Genomic DNA, 18,638 nt, shown 5'->3' with positions numbered 1-18,638 from the left:
TGAGGTAGCAGAATAGAGGGCTTTGTCCCAGTGCTGTAATTATTGTATATAACTGGGAGGCACATTCGCTACAATATTCAAATATAGTAAAAATGTTTCCCCTAATACTTTGACATAAAAGATCTAAAGGCAACCACGCACCGCTGTCTGGAATCTGCTCTGTTTGTAGTTTGTCCAAGTGGTTTTGCCGTACCCACGTAGAAGCTGCTCGACTGCTGTGGGTGCAATCGGTGTCAAACACTGTAATGTCTCTTTCAAATGTATTAAAAAAGCAGAGAGCTATGATGCAATCCGAGTGTTATGTAGGCCATATCACAGCAGATTATGAAAATTATGATTTTTATGAATGGTTAGGGAGCGGAGAGACCCGGAGGAGAGAAGACGGGACGCCCCAGCTGCCCACCCAAAAATACAATTTGCAACATCTCGCCCACGTTATCTGGACTTGTCCTTATTTATCACAGCAGAGATTTCTGTTTCTGTAATTATGAGTGTAGTTGCCGTGCTGAACATGCTGTTCCACACAGATTATCTGGTGATGTTGTCGGGGTTTACAGATCCGGTCTGAAACCTCCAGATCATCACAAACTCACAGGGGGGGGGGGGCGCCCCGATAATATCAAATGTTTGGATTTGTTAGATTTAAAATCTGGATGCTTACTTCGGTCCTTTTTGAGCCGGAACAGAATAATAAATGAGAGAAACATCCTAGAGCAGATAATAGTGCTGCTAGTAACCCTTGAGGCTAACGTTAGCATAGCATGAAATCTTACTTTCAGTTCTCGCTGAAGAATAGAAGAATGTATCACGTCTTGCCACTCATCCAGACTTGTTTAACCTTCTGCTTTTGTTTCTTTCTCGCTGCAACTCGTTACCATAGCAAGTTGTTGCACCGCGGCCAACCTCCATTTTGTATTGTGGCCCTTGAGGCTAACTCTAGTTAGCATGCTGCAGCTGACAGATGCTTAAATTCTCACCTACATTTCTCTCTGAAGAATAAAAAAGCTGTGTTGACCGCATTCCCCCCACAAACATCCAGAAATGTTACTACAGCAAGTTATCTCCGTTTTGTTTACGTCTGCTTCCCCATGAGATCACCTGATGGGATCATGTGTGAGCCGTGAAGCCACGCGCCCACAGCGCTATTCTCTTAAATTGTATTCAAATTGAACACGCCTTGTGTCCAAATTGCACCGAACTCGACACTACACTTCCTTGGGTCATCAGCACCAAACCTCCCAAGTGTGAAGTGGATCGGATTAAGGGTTCTTGAGATAGGCGGACAACATACGGTCAGAGATTCCTCACTTACAGCTTATCCACTCTCTCTTGCGGCTGTGAGTGTGCTACTGATCCAGTCTCCTCCTTTGGTCTGTTTGATACACTCTGAACCAATAATGAGCAAGAACTCGGAGCTCAATTAGCTTGTTTCCCAGGTAGCTCTGCAGAACTCTCCAGCTAACAGGCTCTGACAATCCCACTGTCAACCTGCACCGAAGCAATTAGTGAACCCAAACACATGCGCACTCACACACCGGGCCCGTCAGGCTCCACCACAAGCATTGGCCACGTCACTGTCTCTTCACTGCAGTGGCAGTGTGGCATCGATGCTTATTTAATGCCCGAGGGAACACTGAGGCTTCCTGTGTAAATGGTCTTTCACTGAAAGACTAAACTTGTCTTCCTTTCATCGGTATTTTCTACCATTAAGCGTCACCTTGTCAGAGGTGTTCACAGCACTGTTGTGCTTCTCCAGCCGGCTCTTTTGATACCTCTGAGCTCCGGAGTCCTCAGAGCTCCGCGGAGACCGAAGGTGTGTGCCTCGGCTCGATCTGGCCTTCACACCAGGGCGCACGCCTCTGCTCCCATCTCCAGATCTCACGCTGAGAGCACCGAGGGTTTTTGTGTATGTGTGTGTGTGTGTGTGTGTGTGTGTGTGGGCAGAGTTCTCGTGGCATTGAGGGATGTGCAGACTGTCAGTGTTGTAGTTCACAGACGGATTTTGTGCGAGTCCATCAGCCAAAACACTTGACTTGACAGACTGATATTGTCATCAGATAATACTCCAACTCCTTTTGACTCATTCTCTGACAGTTGACGAACAAGTTTCTTGTTTAAATGTTTGTTGAACAGTCGATACAATATAACCAGAGAGCGCAGGTTATAAAACATTTCTGTAACTGTGTTGTAAAAAAAAAATACAAAAGCTTGTTACTTTGTTATCTCATATCTCTAATTTGAATAAGTACGCAGCCCAGAGTCAGTACTTTGGCGGTGAATTCAGCGTCGAGTCTTCTCTATCAGCTCGGCATATGTGGATTTGGGGATTTGCTCTGATTCTTCCTTGCAGATTTGGCCGAGCTGAGTAGAGCTGCATGAGGAGCATCTTTGAAAAGCTATCTTATACTCATTCCACAGATTTTCCATTGGTTTAAAGTCTGGGCTTCAGCTGGGCCGCACAGGAACTTAACGCTATTTTTCTCAGTCTATTGCAGTGTTGACTGGGATTTCTTTTGTAAGAATCAGCTTCCCACTGTCACATAAACTGGCATTTTCTGGTTCTTGACCAGAATTTTGTAGTCAATTGGCTTTTACTGTAAGTTTTAGCAAACAATCAAGAAAAGATCCTACAGCAAAAATCAAGGCTTGATAGTACTTCCCCCCCCCCTCGTCTCCTCTTCTCGTCCAAGCAGCAGTCAAACATTGTTCGGTTGACGCTTGGAGTTTGGAAGACAGACTGAAGTTAAACATCCAAAAATAGTAACCAGTGTTACTTTGTCAGAGACTTCCTTGTCAGTATCTGATCCTTCTGAGCGGCCTGATCCGTTCTGTGCATGTGCAACTCTCAACAGAGGTGGAAAAAAAAAATAAAATATAGGAGATGTCTCCCTCTTTAGCGACTTTCGATCATCAGCTCTACAAGAAATGATACTTCTCATTCAGAATATTATTCATCAAGACTTTTTAAAACAAGCTTAATGCCTTCTTGATGTAGATAAAGATATATTATCTGCTGCTTTACACTCGAAAACGACTTGTTTTTCTAGTGTGTTTGTGGCGACAAATGTTAAACGCGAGAAAAAAACAGAAAAAAACGAAAAACGGCTGCACTCCTCTGCTAATGTGGGTGTAAAAATGGTGTAAGATTCATCCTCTGGCAACCATGAATATCTATTTCCAGAAAAAAAAAACGTATACTAGCCCACCTATAACTTAAATTGTCTAGCTTTCCATTGCTCAAACAATATGAGAATAAGCTAATGTCACCTAAAAATGTTTGTGGCAGCATGCAACACATCCAGAAAACAGAGAGTGTCAAAAATCACACAAGCGCAGCAGATAATGCTCTCATGAACGTTTACTACCTCGCCGTAACATGTCTTAGGCTCACGGTGTCCTTGTGCAGACTCTGTTTATGTGTTGTAGACGAGGATAAAGTGCCCTTAATGAACCTGCACAAGTACAAGTGAGCGCGGGGGAGAGAAAACATGCAACAGATGTGCACTTTCCCTCCTCAGACAGTTACTCTGCTGTTTGACCTCGCCCTGATCCAGAACACAAACACTCCTCTCAGCAGAAGGATGTGATGATAAAAGTCAAATGATCCGTGACTTGTGTGTTCGACCAGCAGAAAGTTCTCCTCTCCACCTCCCCGTCCTAATTATTAACTTTTCCTTTCATTTGTCCATTCCCTGACCCCGTAGAAAGCCTCCCGTAATAAACTATTTACATATCATTTGCACTTGGCTGTGATTACTGCTCTCCATATACAGTGGCTGGCTGTCCATGGAAGGATTCGCTATCTGTGTGTGTGTGTGTGTGTGTGTTTGGTTGCGCATGCATGTGCTGCGCGCGGGCAAGCGTGTTCACTTTGATGCACAGTTCAAAGTAGGATGGCATTATTTATTCATGCCTTTGTTGTTCTTATTTCCTCTGCGAGTCAAAAATTCCTGGCGTTCCATTTTAGGCAGATCACGGCGAACTCAGACGGAGTCGATAGCGTCTCAGCTGAATGAAAACACACTCATGCACACACACACATTTAGGACGTGCGGTCTGTCAATACATCTCCCATCTTGGGTTGTTATTTGTAGGACCCTCTTGTCTCAGCCTCCCCCACATTCACACACACACACACACACACACACACACACACACACACACACACTCTCTAAGATTGCAGTTATTTGCTGTTGGGCTGACATGATTCTGTGTGTGTGTAATGATTCCTGCTGCTGATGGAGGTACCTCTAGGCTCCTGTGCGGTGGTCCTAATGGGCAGCCAGGTGACTGGGCTCTCAGTGACTGAGACTGAAGCCCTCGGTGTCGGCCTCTCTATAGCCAGCACCACCTCCACCACCGCCCACAGCCATCCTGACCCATTGCGGTGCCTCAATTAGTCAGGACCGGCATAGCTGTCACTTCCCCTGTTGCTCCTATCCTCTCCTGTACTGTATGTGTGTCATGCCATGGAGGTTTCAGATTATTGCATGTGCCAAGGAAGCAGGAGTTATGAGAAGGGGTTGGGGGGGGGAGAGGAGGCGGGTGAGGGCAGGGTGGGGTTGTTGAGGATGGTAGCTGTCCCCTGAAGGCTGTGCTCCAGTGGATCAATAATTGACTGGCTGGTTGTTTGGCAGGAAGCCCTTCAGAAGATCCGTCAGAAGAACACCATGCGCCGTGAGGTGACAGTGGAGCTCAGCAGTCAGGGCTTCTGGAAGACTGGCATCCGCTCCGACGTCTGTCAGGTAACACCCGTTAACTGTGTTTGTGTGTGTGTGTGTTTGTGTACACCTGCAAACACTGACACGTCCATACATACTGCAGTACATACTCATGCATCAAACACGTGACTGTAGTGTTCTTACACTCACAAATACGTACACAGATTCGCTGTGTGACATTCACATAACAATGAAACTGATCATGCGTGTTAACAGTGAGAGAAAATATCAAAAATATTCATAAAATCACTGAAGACAGATCCAATATAGAGACAGAACAGAGGAAACACCACAAACAATAATAGTGAGAAACCAGAAATTGAAGCACAAACACAAATAAAAGACCCATCTAGATTTGGAAGGACGCCAAATAATGATTAGATTCATTTTCAGTCATTTTTAATTCATTGCAAAGTCATAAAATTATCAAAAATGCCCTTAACATGTTTCCTCAGCCAAAATGAACGCCGTCAAAACCTTTGCATGGTTTTAACTGCGGTTCAAAACCCCCAAATATTCAACTTACAATCATATGAAACAAATAAAAGATCAAATCCACACATCTAAGAAGCTGAAACAAAAGAATGTTCACTATTTATTGTTAAGAAATGTCTTGAAACAATGAGTTAGGGATGCATGATATGGTAAAAAAAGAAATATTCAAATTTTTTTCAACATAAATAACAAAATATATCCAAATATTAGGGAGTAAAAAGAAAAAAAACATATTTCAATCTGATAAAAGCACAAGCTGGTTATTAAGCACCTGTGACAAAGTTAAGTACTGTAATATTTTTACAGTTCAACAATACACTTTGACATCAGCTCACAGAAACTTACCTTCTTTCCATCTTTCCTGCATTATAATCACAACAAACAAACAAACAAACAAACAAAACAAAGCCTTTTTATTATGTTGCCTGTCGATGTGATGGGCTGTATCACGAACAGCCCTAGAACTTATCAATAAGATATTTGAATCAAGTCAAACACTGATTGAGAGGTAACGCAGAAACATTTAATGAACTTTTTAGTGCTGAGATGAGCAGTAAAACAGTTACTCAAACATCCAATCACAGTTTACGGAACCACTTCCTGGATCATTACTGACTCTCTCAGTCCAGATGATCTTTCTCAACTGTTGGCTCGTCTACATCCTGTCTGTTTACAGGGAGGATACAGTAACTGATAGAATATCAGACAGATGGAATAATGATGGCCAGAACCCTGAAAAAAAAAAAGAGAGATGAGACCCAATTTGTAATACACGGCAAAGAGGTCAAAACAGACCATTGCTCACAGCACAGCCACAGTCAGAAACTTCTGATCTTTCCACACGTTGCGTCACTTCTCCCGTTCAAGTGTCAGAATCGGAGTAAGGAAAGTGGACTCCCACTGAGCCTCAGAAACTGTTGCCTTCATTAGGTAATGTCTCACACTCGACATTTTATTTACTTCGCCAGCACTCAGCATGGCGAGAGAGCGCATGTGCCGTTATCTCCCTTCATGAACTCGTTGGCACCGAAGTAAACCAGAATTGGATTACATCTCCACACGGTCTATGTGTTCTCTCGGTCTCTTGGAAGTGGGGCAACATATGCAGCTCACGGTCCCGTGTGTGAATACAGTTTAGCATGGGCGGCCCTAATGAGATCTGAACCATGACTCTGAATGTGTTAGTGCCACGCGGTGCCCACTAAAACACCCAGAGCTGCATTTGTCTGTAATGAAATTGACTCGTATGGTTTATTTTCTACTTCTTTTATTTATCGTCTTTTTCCAGTATTTTCAATTTTTTTTTTTTTTTTTTTTGCCTGTTACTCTGGGAAATAATTGCCATCAGCGGTCGCACATCTTTTTCCTGTGAACTCACGCGAGGATAGCCTACAACTGATACTCATGCTCACATTTGGAGAGGAATGACAGAAAGTTCTAGCCTCGCAAACCAGACCTCTCTTACAGCAAGGTCTAGCAAAGAAGGATCCGATCCATAATTGCCGCCCAATTATATTTGCTTCAAGCCGCACTGCTACGACTAATTGGTTCATGAATAATTGCAGTTCGAACCACGGTGGTACAGTCTGCACAGCGTGTGACACAGACGAGAGATAACGGCAGAACTGACCCATAGTTTCTTGATTCCTAAATCCGGCGCCCTATTCAGAACAGAATCAACCCCCTCATTACTGACATCGCTCGGCTACACCAAGGTTGTTTCACTTGAAAGGCTCTGTCAAGGACCGGGTTACACATTGGAGGCAGGAATGGGGTTTATTTATCCATCTATTTTTTTTTTTAGTATTTTATGTTTGCATGTTTTTTTTTTCCTGCTCTGTGTTCGTGCTTTTTTTGCATTCCTTATCACATCGGTGTGAAGGCCATCCGTTGGTCAAAAACATTTCAAGGAAAAAGCAGCTTGTGTCTACAACAGAGAAAAATAAGTGTGGGTGGGTCTTTTATTCATTGAAACAATGAGTTGTATTTATCTATTTATTTATCATGTGCAATATACATTAATCCGCCAAATAATATATCCCAAATCATGCCATAGCACAGAGGAATACAGCTATTTTATTTTTTATTACTGGCAGTTAAGTAGGAGGTGGATTAAATCTCTGGAGCTTAAATACTTGTTGAATTGTTGAATATACGTTGCCTCATAAAATCTCTTAAAATAAGTTGGAACAGAGCTCTGTAAGCCTTTAGCTTTAGAATGACCTCTTTATTACATAAGATGCAGCGTACATCGGCATTAATGTTCAGTTTATTATTTACTCTGTAAGAAACAAAGGGATGTGATTAAAAGAGGGGCAGCGGAACACAGAAGTCACGCTCGGTTTGTCACGCACATTCGTATCGGTGCATAAACATAAAAACACAAATGCGTAGGTCAAGGTTTCTTTTTTCTCCTGACAGGTCAATTCCACATGAGATAGCAGGTAGTTCAAAGTGCTGTACAGGTACACAGAAATGAAAGTAGAGAGTGTACCTCCAGCAAGGCCCTTACTTATTGATACAAACCACCTGAGTACACCTGATTTCTTTCATCAAGATTCATGCAAAAAAAAAAACAACCAACAAACCACACAGATCAACCAGTAAATGAACCAACCAACCAGCCAACAAATAAACAAGGCAAACAACCAGAAATCAATGAAACCAATCAACCAACAACCTTTAGACATTAGAAACTATTTTCAAGACAATCAAAACAAAAGCAAGCTAATAGAGATTTTAAAAAAAGTTTACTGATTGGAAAATTAAAAGCTGTCCAAGTTTTATTTCATATCAAGAAGCCAAAGAAGTTAAAGCATGACATGTTTGAGTTGATTTGCTTTACTGCACACATTGCGATGTTGATGCTGAAGTGATATATTGTACAGACCTACTCGGAATAGTGTGAAAGTCGGATGTATCCACAAAATCTTTACCGTGATGGATCAGGATTAACGCATGTACCGTTACACCATTACTGCTTACACTGAAAACAAATCGGTATGACCATTTCTTGACATTGCAGTTAATAAAATGTGATATACCGAGTTGAAGTGCAATTTAAAATTCATGCTTTGCAATATCTCAGCCAGGGGAAAAGAAAATTCCGGCTGCCGGTCCACTTGGACGGTGTCCAAATGCCCAAACGTCATCCGTGACAGTAAATTAGAAACTTCCCACCTTTTAATTACCTGAGTATCAACTCTAACAAGCCCCCACGCCACCCTGCATCACACACATACACTCAGTCACTCCGGCAGTCATCAGAACAGGTCAGGAGCTGTAGACACAACCGGGGCCCGGCTTTGTTAATTGGCCTGCTTAACAAGGCCTGGGGAGTGTGTCACAACGGCCCCTGTGATGGCCCCAGGGCTACGTGGCAGTGCTGCTTGTAGCCGCCGGGCCTCCGGCTCACCCTCCCCAGTAGCACTAATTAAAACATGCATGGCTCCCTTCTCTCTCATGTGGTGGCACGGGGTTAATGTGTGTACACCAGCCTTTGCTACAGTTTCTCCGCCACTCTGACTGGCCGACTTGATAGGCCTCCACTAATGATTCTGTAGATTGGCTCTCTCGCTGTCATTTGCTGACCACTGACTGTTTTCTCTCCTCGCTTTCATTCTCACTTTCCGTGTCACATTCCCCTCATTGATATTCATGCTCCCTTCACACCCATCTCCCTCCCCTCCTTTCCTTTTTTTTCACTCACACTTTGTTTCACTCCAACTTTTCCTTTTATCATGCGAGGGTCAGAGGGGGGCTGTCAGTGTTTGTCCGAATGTGAGTGTGTCAACATGTCGAAATGGGCTTCGATTCGACTGTCCTGTCCAAATGTGAATTTCCCTCCTCTCTGTCATTCCCTCTAACAGAGCAGCGATTGGGTTTTTGATTATTTCATCTCTCTGTTGCAGAGCACCACTTAATAAATAATGACTGGCTGATTGATTTCTCCCTCCCTGTTCCCTCTATCACTCTCCCCCTTTCTCTCTCGCAATCTCTTCATCTTCACTTTCTCTCAAAACTCACTCCCCTTACACTTCTTTCATATCACACATGATCCTTATTCTCTGTCTCTTCCCATTTCTTTCCCCTTTCCAATAATCCCCTCCTGTGCTGCCTTCCCTCTCGCCCTTTTTGCCAATTCTCTCTGTCCTCCACAGCACGCCATGATGCTGCCTGTTCTCACCCATCACATCCGGTACCACCAGTGTCTGATGCACCTGGATAAGCTCATCGGCTATGTCTTCAAGGAGCGCTGCCTCCTTCAGGTAAGGCACAGTCATGACAGCTGCTTACTTATAAACCGATGTGACTCTGTGCCCCGAGCTGCATTATTTAAAGGCTGCCATAGTTGATAACTAGCAGGATGGATAAGGGTAGGCAAATCCCTGTGGTTCTTTTAGGTAGGGTGCCGTCTACAGCCGGTTAGATAGCCTGATAAAAAAGTAAACATTTTGTTCGGGGGCTTCTTGTGCGCACAGATCCAGAGAGGCAGCGTTTGCCTCATTATTGTGCACATTCCACCTCTGCAGGGATACTTCAGGTGGAAACAGGGGCTGAGGGAGTCAGCTAAGGTAACCCACACACATACACGGCCTGAGTCATATCTCTGCAGCGTGCAGCGCAGGTCTGCTGTGAGCCGCAGTGACAGTAGAGAGGACAGCAACAGCCTCCTCCATAATGCCAGCTCTCCCCTGTCAGGTCTGCAGCCTCAAGCTGTGCACTCTCAGAGCAAGCCCCACGGCTGCCTCCAGCAATATTGAAGAGCTGTCATAACCTGATACATTAGAAATCAATGTGTTGTAGCCTATTCATAGTTAAAGAGGGGAAGGATGCATTAAGATTCGCTCAAGGCTCTGTGCGTGTGTGTCTGCGTGCATGACTGCTCAGGGGTTGCGGGTGTGTGTACGTGAGGGGATTTGCATAGATCGATCGATGATTGGCCGTTTTGTCGTTTGCATAGTGATGACCTGTCATTACGAGCGCTAAAAAGGAAACACTGACCTGCTGCGAGGCCAGCCGGCAGCCGACAAGCCGCGGCCCCTTCATCGTGGAGACGGCGGTTTCAGCTTGACATCGCCGTCTCTCGGGGAGAAGTTAATGGGTCTGTCCCTCCCTCTCTTTCATTCAATTCCGTCATCTTTCAAAAAGACAAAGCAAAGAAAAACAATCAGTTTGATCATAACTGCTCACACACAGGCCTCCGGAGTGTGTGTTGGCCTGTCTGTCTGTATTGCGATTCTGTCCACTGAGGTGTTAATACTGTGACATCGCTTGTTTGTGTGTGTGGACAAAGCCGGACCTGTCAGCACTTCCCCCACCACTGGGACCGAAATGGCCCAAGTAGGGAGCCATCATCGCTGGGCTTACAGCACCTTCCTCATCTACTGCATACACACATCGGCGGGTAATGTCCCACAACACACACTTTCTGCCCAGATAGGTTTGGACAGAACAGCTGCAGGAGTGCAATGGTGCTTGTTCAAACAGCCCTATCCGAGTCAGAACTGATTTCAGGCCCGCCATCGCCTCCCATTTGCCTCCACTCTGATGGGATGAGCACCTCTAATGGGTTGAATGTTTTCCAGTAGCAGTCGATTCATTTTGAGCAGGAGAGAATGTGCTTCACTCTTTGATTGCATTATAAATGAAGTGTGCTTCCATACGAGGTTTGTGTGCTTTGAATTAATGTATCTCCGGCTGTATGTATAATGAAAGGATGCATAAAGACATTTTCAAATCACAGTGTGGATCTTATAACACACTGAGCATCTGTTTTTCGGGTGTGTCTGTCCTGAGGATTGTACGATGGCACTTCCCAAGATGCTTCTTTCAGTAGCACTTTTGGAGCTGGTGATAGTGTGACATAAAAGCCACATGTTTTAAGGTTTTTGTTTTAGAGGTCTCTATAAACAACGTCGACTCCCTGATCCCCACTGGAATCCTTTGTAACTCCTGTAAATCCAAATCCACTTCCTCCGCCGAGTGGTATGTGGCGCCTGTTTCAGGCTCAGGCTGAAAAAGAAGTAGCATGCCGCTTTTATCCATGAACGCCCACAAACCTCTCTGGTGGGGATGTAGCCTGAGCTCTGTTGTAAGAGGTGGAGATGCACCAAGAGCATATCCTGTAGTTGGGCCCACCCTTTGCACAGGAACAGCTCTAGAAACCACCTCTGGAATATTGTCTGGTCTTCTCTTCTTCTGAGGACTCGACCAGCATGATTTGCAGTGTCCAAGTTTAGGAATACTAAACGCAGTCATTTGCAAACAGAGGACCATTTTCAGGAATCTTTCTAGCAACCTTAACCTGCTGGAAGTGTCAAGAGTCTTGGTTTGATGTAGTTCTTTTGCTTTTTTCCTGCCCCTCCTGAGGACTTCTGGGATACTACAACCCTGATCCCCAAAACGTTGGGTTGCTGTGTAAACAGAGCGTAATCATTTGTAATCGAAATGAGTTTACAGACTAGTTTTTCTAAGCCCTTGTAGCTATATCTTTTATGCAAAGTGCTGAACCTTTGCCCTATCTCTGCTTGTAAACGACTGAGCCGTGAGGATGCCCCACTCGTACACAATCATGATGCTTTCACCTGGTTACCAAAGAACCTGTTTACCAGAGTTTGGCTGATGGTTGCTGCCATCATCAATCGCTGATGATTCAGTCATTTCCGAGCCTTGTACCATCGTACCGCTCAGTCCTTCCATTATTTGCGCTTTCTTCACTTGGCTCCCTCAGTATAGCTAGCTGGCTAACGTTGTTATAAGCTTCTGAGGCTGAACACAACGCAGTTACGGACATGTGGCGAGCAGATGAAGACACTTTTAAACCTGGCACAGGGACGTATGTTGGATGCTTACCAGGCAGGGATGTGAGAGTTGATCTGCCTCCATTTGCTGGTGTTTTTGGAATCTTCCTCGACTTTCCCAGACTTTTGCTGGCATGAATGAGCATACATTTACAAATTATATCGAGTTGATGAGGTAAAGCATTAAATATATTGTCTTGGTACGGTTTTCAGTTGCTTGTATCTCAAAAATCTTCATTCTTCATTCTTCAATCTTCATTCTTCATCATCTTTTGGAATCAGAGTTTTTCCTAAAAACAAAAGTCCTTCAGCATTTTTCCTTGATACTAGTAGTCACACACCGATTTATCTGTACTAGTCTAACATTTTAGAAATATTCTGACATGTTGATCACACACTTATTTCTGGTCATTGTGCTTTGATTTCAAATAAGTACTTCTAGAGATGAACAAGACTTGGGCTGTTATTCTTAGTTCGGGACAGTTCAATAGGTGCTTCAGTATAAGAATTTTTGTTCTAGCTATGAAGGGTAATGAGCTGCACTCCCATTGAAGGAATGAGAATTTATCTCCCTTTTTTCATATTTTCCTTAGAAGAGATGAAACAGCGGATCATCTGGGGAAACCAGAGTTGGGTGGGTCTGTGCCGAATCAATGCTTGTTTCCAGCTCATTCTCTGTAATGTTTTAATGAAAGCATGTCTGCGAATCAAAATTGCAAGACGAGCGTATGTCGTAAATGTATAATCACTATAGGATACTGTCAGTAAAGCCGTGAGATCATTTGATTCTCAGTGCAGCAACATACCTGTTACTGCAGTACAGAATGGCAATGTGATCCTGGCATGAGGCAACTGACAAAAACCCTGCCTGGGAGCAGGAGCCTCTGCACTCGGCACATCCCCCCGCCTGGCTCCACTGGAGCCACGGTCCTTTGAAGCTCCTCTTCTGAGAGCCTCCCTGTTAAACATTTAACATTTAAAACTTTGGGGGGGGTGCGGGGAGAGTGGTGGGGTTGGAGAGACATGGTCGCCACATGCTCCCGCATCTACACAACCACCAGACCCTCATAATCCTTTCCACCCCCTGTTGCTTCATCCCCGTTCCTCACTTTTGACCCATGCTGACAGAATGAGAGGCATCACAGAGGATCTCAATAATTTAACTGTACAAGTCCTCGGCCCCAGCTCTGATATATGCATGCTTTTGTTTGTGTGCTTCCACGAATGTGGCTTTGACTCTGTGTACAGAGTGCCGCTGTATTATATTTGTTTTGTTATTCATGGCGATGTGTGCCCAGTCATGTGATTGAGGTGTCCATCTGTTTCAAGTAGGGCTGCCATGAACACCAATTAACAGCCTTAGAATATTAGCTTGTGTCTCCGAGTAAATATTTGAATATTCCTTGTTGGAATATGGAATATTAATGTTGTTTATTATGTCGTAATATAAGGAACGGAGATGAAGATGTAATACACGAGCAAGAATGTTGTTCTAATGGAGACATGGCCCCTAACAAAAAAAAACCTGAAGCCACCTCCTAAACTTGACACTAATCAGCATTATTCACATTATAATTCAGACATCAGTGTATTATGTACATCTGAAGGGGTTTTGGTTCCAAATAAAGAAGAGTAATGTTTTTAAAACGCCCACTTATTTGATGTCTGAATACTGCTATAACCATTTTTTCATCCAAATATAATTTGATTTAGAATTTGTTTTCCAGTCCAGAAATGATTATTGGACCATAACGATGCAATAAAGCTCTAAATATTTTAAGGAACTTGTTTTTTTGAGCCCTCTGCAGACTATTCACTGGTTAGATTAAAGAGGGTGAGCAGTTATTCAGAGAGATGGTTGATTGTAGAGTCTCATTCTGAAGTTGTCAGTGCATGACCACCTGTGAATGAGACTTAACAATAAACAAAAGTGGCTTGGACTGAGTTCTGACTGGTATTTGACGACCTGGGAGAACCAACAATGAACTGATCTTTCTCCAGAATTGCTCGTCCCACGTTTAAACCGTGATTCTTCATTCCCCGCAGCATGTTCAGCTGATATTCAGTGATCCAATTCCAGTAGTGCTAACCCTACACCAACCATCTATTTTTATTTGGGAGTATTAAGAACATCTTTCCTGAAGCAACACGCCTGTTAATTACAGCTTGACATTATTATGCACTTGGCAATGAAACAGGCACCTGTCGCTTTTTAAACCTGTGCCGATTCTGATGCTGCTCTTCCACATTCGTTCACCAATGACTGGTGATTTATTATATTCTTCTTTTCCTGTTGCTCAGAGGTGTCCTTTATCTCTTTCTGCCCGTTCACTTGTCAGTTTAGTTGAACCATTGTACAGCGTTTTGTTCTCAATATACAAAACAACATGTACCTTTCTCTGGAAAGCCTTTATACACAAAACAATATCTATTTTCTGAAGAGGACTTTCCATATATACAAAACATAAAGAGCATTGTGGCAGGCATGTACAAACTTTTGAACAGTGATGCACTTTTTAACACATGTTTTGATGCCGGGGCGAAGTAACATACATATGTTTAAAACTTATCGCCAACTTGTATAACCTCTCCTCAAAAAGTTCCACCATTTTTTAACACGTCTTCCTCTTGGTCTTCTTCCTGCTGGTCCATATCGGTAAGATTTCAGAAGGTGTGGAGAAATTTGGATGAAATTAACAAAGAGTACAGACAGGAGGTTCCGCCCGTATCCCTTTGCGTATCTAATGTAGAGCATAAATGAGCCATTAGATGTCAGTTTTGTGTGAACGGTTTTGCCTAAATAAGGCCTTAACCACCCATAAATCCCTTGTATCAGCCAGTCTGTTTGGATTAAGTAAATAGTAAAACCAAATATTTTCTCTCTCTTCAAGCATGAACCTGTTTAGCCTAATCACCAAACACGGAGAGACAAAACATTCAAACATTTATCCTCTCATTACGATGCAACCTTGATCCTGGCATTCATGTGGATGCCAGTACAGACCTCTCACACCCCCTCATTGCAACAGTAATCCCTGATGGCAGTGGCCTACCCAGCAGTAAAATGCAGATTGCAACACCGCAAAAGACTAGGGCTCAGTGCGTCGACCTTTAGCCTCCAGATTCCCCAGATCCCCATCTGATCGAGCATCCGTGGGGCTTGCCAGAACAAATCCGATGGCCTTCATGGGTCAGGCCTGTTTTGGCGGCATGAGGGAAACCTGCAGGCAGGTGGTTTCAGTGTTGTGGCTTATCGGTGTAAATCAACCCCTAATGGCAGTTGGCCAAAAACTTCAGCAGTGAAACTGATAAAACTGACTTTGTCTCGTTTGGGAAGAACACAATGACAAAAATAGCTAAATTCCTCAAAGAACTGAAAAAAATCCAAGCTCGATAGCCAAAATATCCTTTCCCATACTTGGCTCTCTGCTCTCATTTTGGCTGTCCCTCCTTGCTGGACGTCACTGGTGTGAATGTTCAGATCAGTAGGTCGGAGGGACAGATTGATTTAGCTGCAGTCAGTGTGGAGCCTTCTGTGATCCAAAAAGCAATGTACTGTAAGGACAACGCAAAGGCAATTGTTATATATATATGGCACATTTTATCTCGCGTAACCTCCACGTCATTTACATTAAAATGCAGAGGGATCGAATATTCAGATTTTGCGAGTGAACACTGGCTGTACCTGCTGTGTTTTTTCGCCCCTGAATCCTGATTTACCTGTGTACTGTATTTAATAATGCAGTACACGGTAATGACATTGAGTGCTGTTTGCCAAGCAGGCAGCTTGCCCATCAGTTTCCCTGCATGCCGGTCCAACAACACTCTTTCCAGTCAAGTCTGCAGCTCTCCACTGAGCGATGATGTTTATACCCGTTTAGCCAAAGGCAGTTGAGCAGCAGCTGAGGCAGTGATCACTAAATCCAAATCCCCCCTATACTTTACGCAGTCATTATGTTGACGGGAACGGTTGCAGACGTCAATCCTCTCCTCAGATTCAGCTTAAAAGCCAAGACTGTTGTTGGATGTTGTCCTTAACTGTGAAGGACCTGCAGTGTTTACAGAGTAACTGATGTTTTTTTTGCTTGATGCATTTCCTTCAGCGTACCTAACTCTGTAGTTCAGGCTGTGTAGTAGGCAGTCATTGACTTGTGTCTGACATCGCACAATGGGGGGAGTTGAAATTGGAAGTAGAAGTGGTGGTTGTTGTTGTTTTTATTTATATTTTCCATCAAACTGTCAAGACGGCACTGAGATTTGCTAGATTTCTGCTTGTGTCGTGTCAAATAACTAGCTTTTTTTTCCTCCCACCAAGAAACGCTGTTCCTCTTAACCACAGGAAGAAAAAAAAAAAAATACAATCACTGTTGAATTTGTCATCTCTGTGTTCAAGGCTACAAAGCTGAGGGCCTCTTGAGCAACTATAAATATTGAAACCTCTCTGTTAACGTTTTACATATATATCTCATTGGAGCTTGAAATTGATTTGAAGTTGGCTGAAAGGAGACAAGCATTTTGAAAAGCAAGCCCAGGGGGGGAGAGTAGTCGGAGTTTTCTTTTCCCTTTTTTTTTGGGCTGAGATTAACATTCTCCTAATGTAAGATTGATAAAGGCTTGACATATCCTACTGAGTCCTATCTTTTCCCTTTTTCTTCCCTCAGCGAGTTTGAGATGTTCAGCCGCGGCAGTCTTTCCAGGCACAGCGGTTTCCGTCCTCTTTTCAAACAAAGCTGAGTGTCGACTAATGCGTTTCCTTCAGGCTTATTTTACCTTAAATTCCCACTTTTGCCTCTCTTAACGCGTTTGAAAGTTTAAGTCATTAAATTTCATACAAACAACTTCACCGTGACAAAGAGGCAGGGGGGACACCTAAGTACAGATACCTCTCGTCTTTTTCCTTTGAGCGACCGCTGATCCAAAATTAAAAACATGATTTGTTTTGACCGCCGTTACTGTTTGTAATTAGCCTTTATCCAAAAGCTGAAATGAAACTGATGAGGCTCTGTGGATGCTTTTCACAATGCCTGGGGTTGGGCCGTGTTGTTGGCGTCCAAACACAGTCAGTTTGGCTTTTGTTGCTCTCTGTGCACGCTATTGACCCTCTGTGACCAGGAATGAAGCCCCAGAACGGATCTAAACACAGGAAATAAAAGCCTCTGTGGTGCTCAGGACAATACAACAACTCGGTGCATTTTTTTTTTGATAATTTACTGCTCTGCAACTTGGAAGCTTGAGTGGATGTTGAAAAGCAGATGTGCAGAGATCGAATGAGACTAAAAACACCACTAAGACCAAAATGGATAATGCATACCTCTGCCAAGGCCTAACAGTCCAGACTCGATAGCCCAACATCACATAACTGAAGCACACCAGATCAAGGTCATCCAATTGTACTCACTCACAGGCACCAGCCACCTAAATGATGATTTTTTCATCAGGATCGATGCGTTATCTGAGAAATCTTGAAATTCGCCCTGGTTGTTGTACAATCTCGCTGACAAACCAGCCAAGAGACAAAGAAACGAACACGGGTGAAAATGCAACATGCTCGCTGGACATAAAAAAAAATCAATTTCCAAACGACAGCAATCCTAATTTTACACTTATCTTTAAGTATTGATGTTTCAGTCATCTGTGGTACCTCAGCTGCAACGCTTTGGTGACGGGCTAAGAGTCAAGTAATGGTCGATAAGAATGCCGTCGTACTCAGATTGTAAATGCCTCAGATGTAGCTTAAAATGCTGGATCAGATATTGGTGAGTACATGAGCTGATGCACGGATCCAATATCACGTCATTTATTAGCCCAGAAACCGGATCCTGTTTTTTCTGGCGCTCCTGATTGCAACTTAACAGATTTTTTTTACTGCACAAGAAGCCTCGGCCAACTCACATTTGTTGATATTGTTTGTTGAACGCTCTGGTGTCAGATCTGAGCTAGGTATTGGCTGATACGCATCTTGTCCAAATATTGTTGCTCCAAATATCCACACTGTAAATAAAAGATGGAAAGTGGACTCATTGTGAAGGGAAAGATGCAGTCAAACCACCGGTATAATTGCATTTTTCAGACAGCATTCACAGTTTTGCATCCAGTTGTTGAGTTGAAAATGTTGAATATTGGATTGTTGGTTTGGAAAAGTTACAGAAATGGTCGGGCTCAAGCTTTTCTGAGGACGATCAACCGTCCAACAAGCAGTTCTGAGGTCCGATCTGTTCGCTTAACAGATGAAGTCAGATTTGTTCTCTCTTTAACGTCACCGTCATACATTTGCATTTTACAGAATTTGCAAGCACCCGTGTCTTTACCTGCTAGTTCGACATTTGATTACTTCTTCCATCACAGCCTCGTAACAGGCAGGGAACCATGACATGCAGTAAACAGAATGTAGCTCCTCTCAGTTTGTTTAACACCCAATGAGAAGTCAACCATACTGCTTTTAACTTGTATTGACACTATTGACAGCCAGTGTTTGTTTACTGCTGTGTGTGAATGAATACTGTACACAAGTTATCGGCCTGTGCATGAGGACTCTGTTGACTGGCCGTCAGAAAGTACTCCCCCGAGGAGCAACGACTCATTGGGGGCAGGAAATACGACTCAAGTAGGACGGTAAATC

At 43.5% G+C, this 18,638-nt stretch overlaps 1 protein-coding gene across 3 annotated transcripts in view; it reads left to right on the top strand.

Annotated features, from left to right (window-relative positions):
- drosha (drosha ribonuclease III) overlaps positions 1 to 18,638 on the top strand; it is a 97,347-nt gene that overhangs the window by 24,836 nt on the left and 53,873 nt on the right. For all 3 annotated transcript variants that reach the window (XM_037079406.1, XM_037079407.1, XM_037079408.1), the window contains exons 16-17: positions 4,638 to 4,745; positions 9,377 to 9,484. In XM_037079406.1, coding sequence (XP_036935301.1) covers positions 4,638 to 4,745; positions 9,377 to 9,484 — 216 coding nt within the window. The remainder of the gene's footprint in view (positions 1 to 4,637; positions 4,746 to 9,376; positions 9,485 to 18,638) is intronic.

Source organism: Acanthopagrus latus, chromosome 19, assembly GCF_904848185.1.
Source record: "Acanthopagrus latus isolate v.2019 chromosome 19, fAcaLat1.1, whole genome shotgun sequence".
NCBI lineage: Eukaryota > Metazoa > Chordata > Actinopteri > Spariformes > Sparidae > Acanthopagrus > Acanthopagrus latus.
This window is presented reverse-complemented; position numbering and strand designations above follow the sequence as displayed.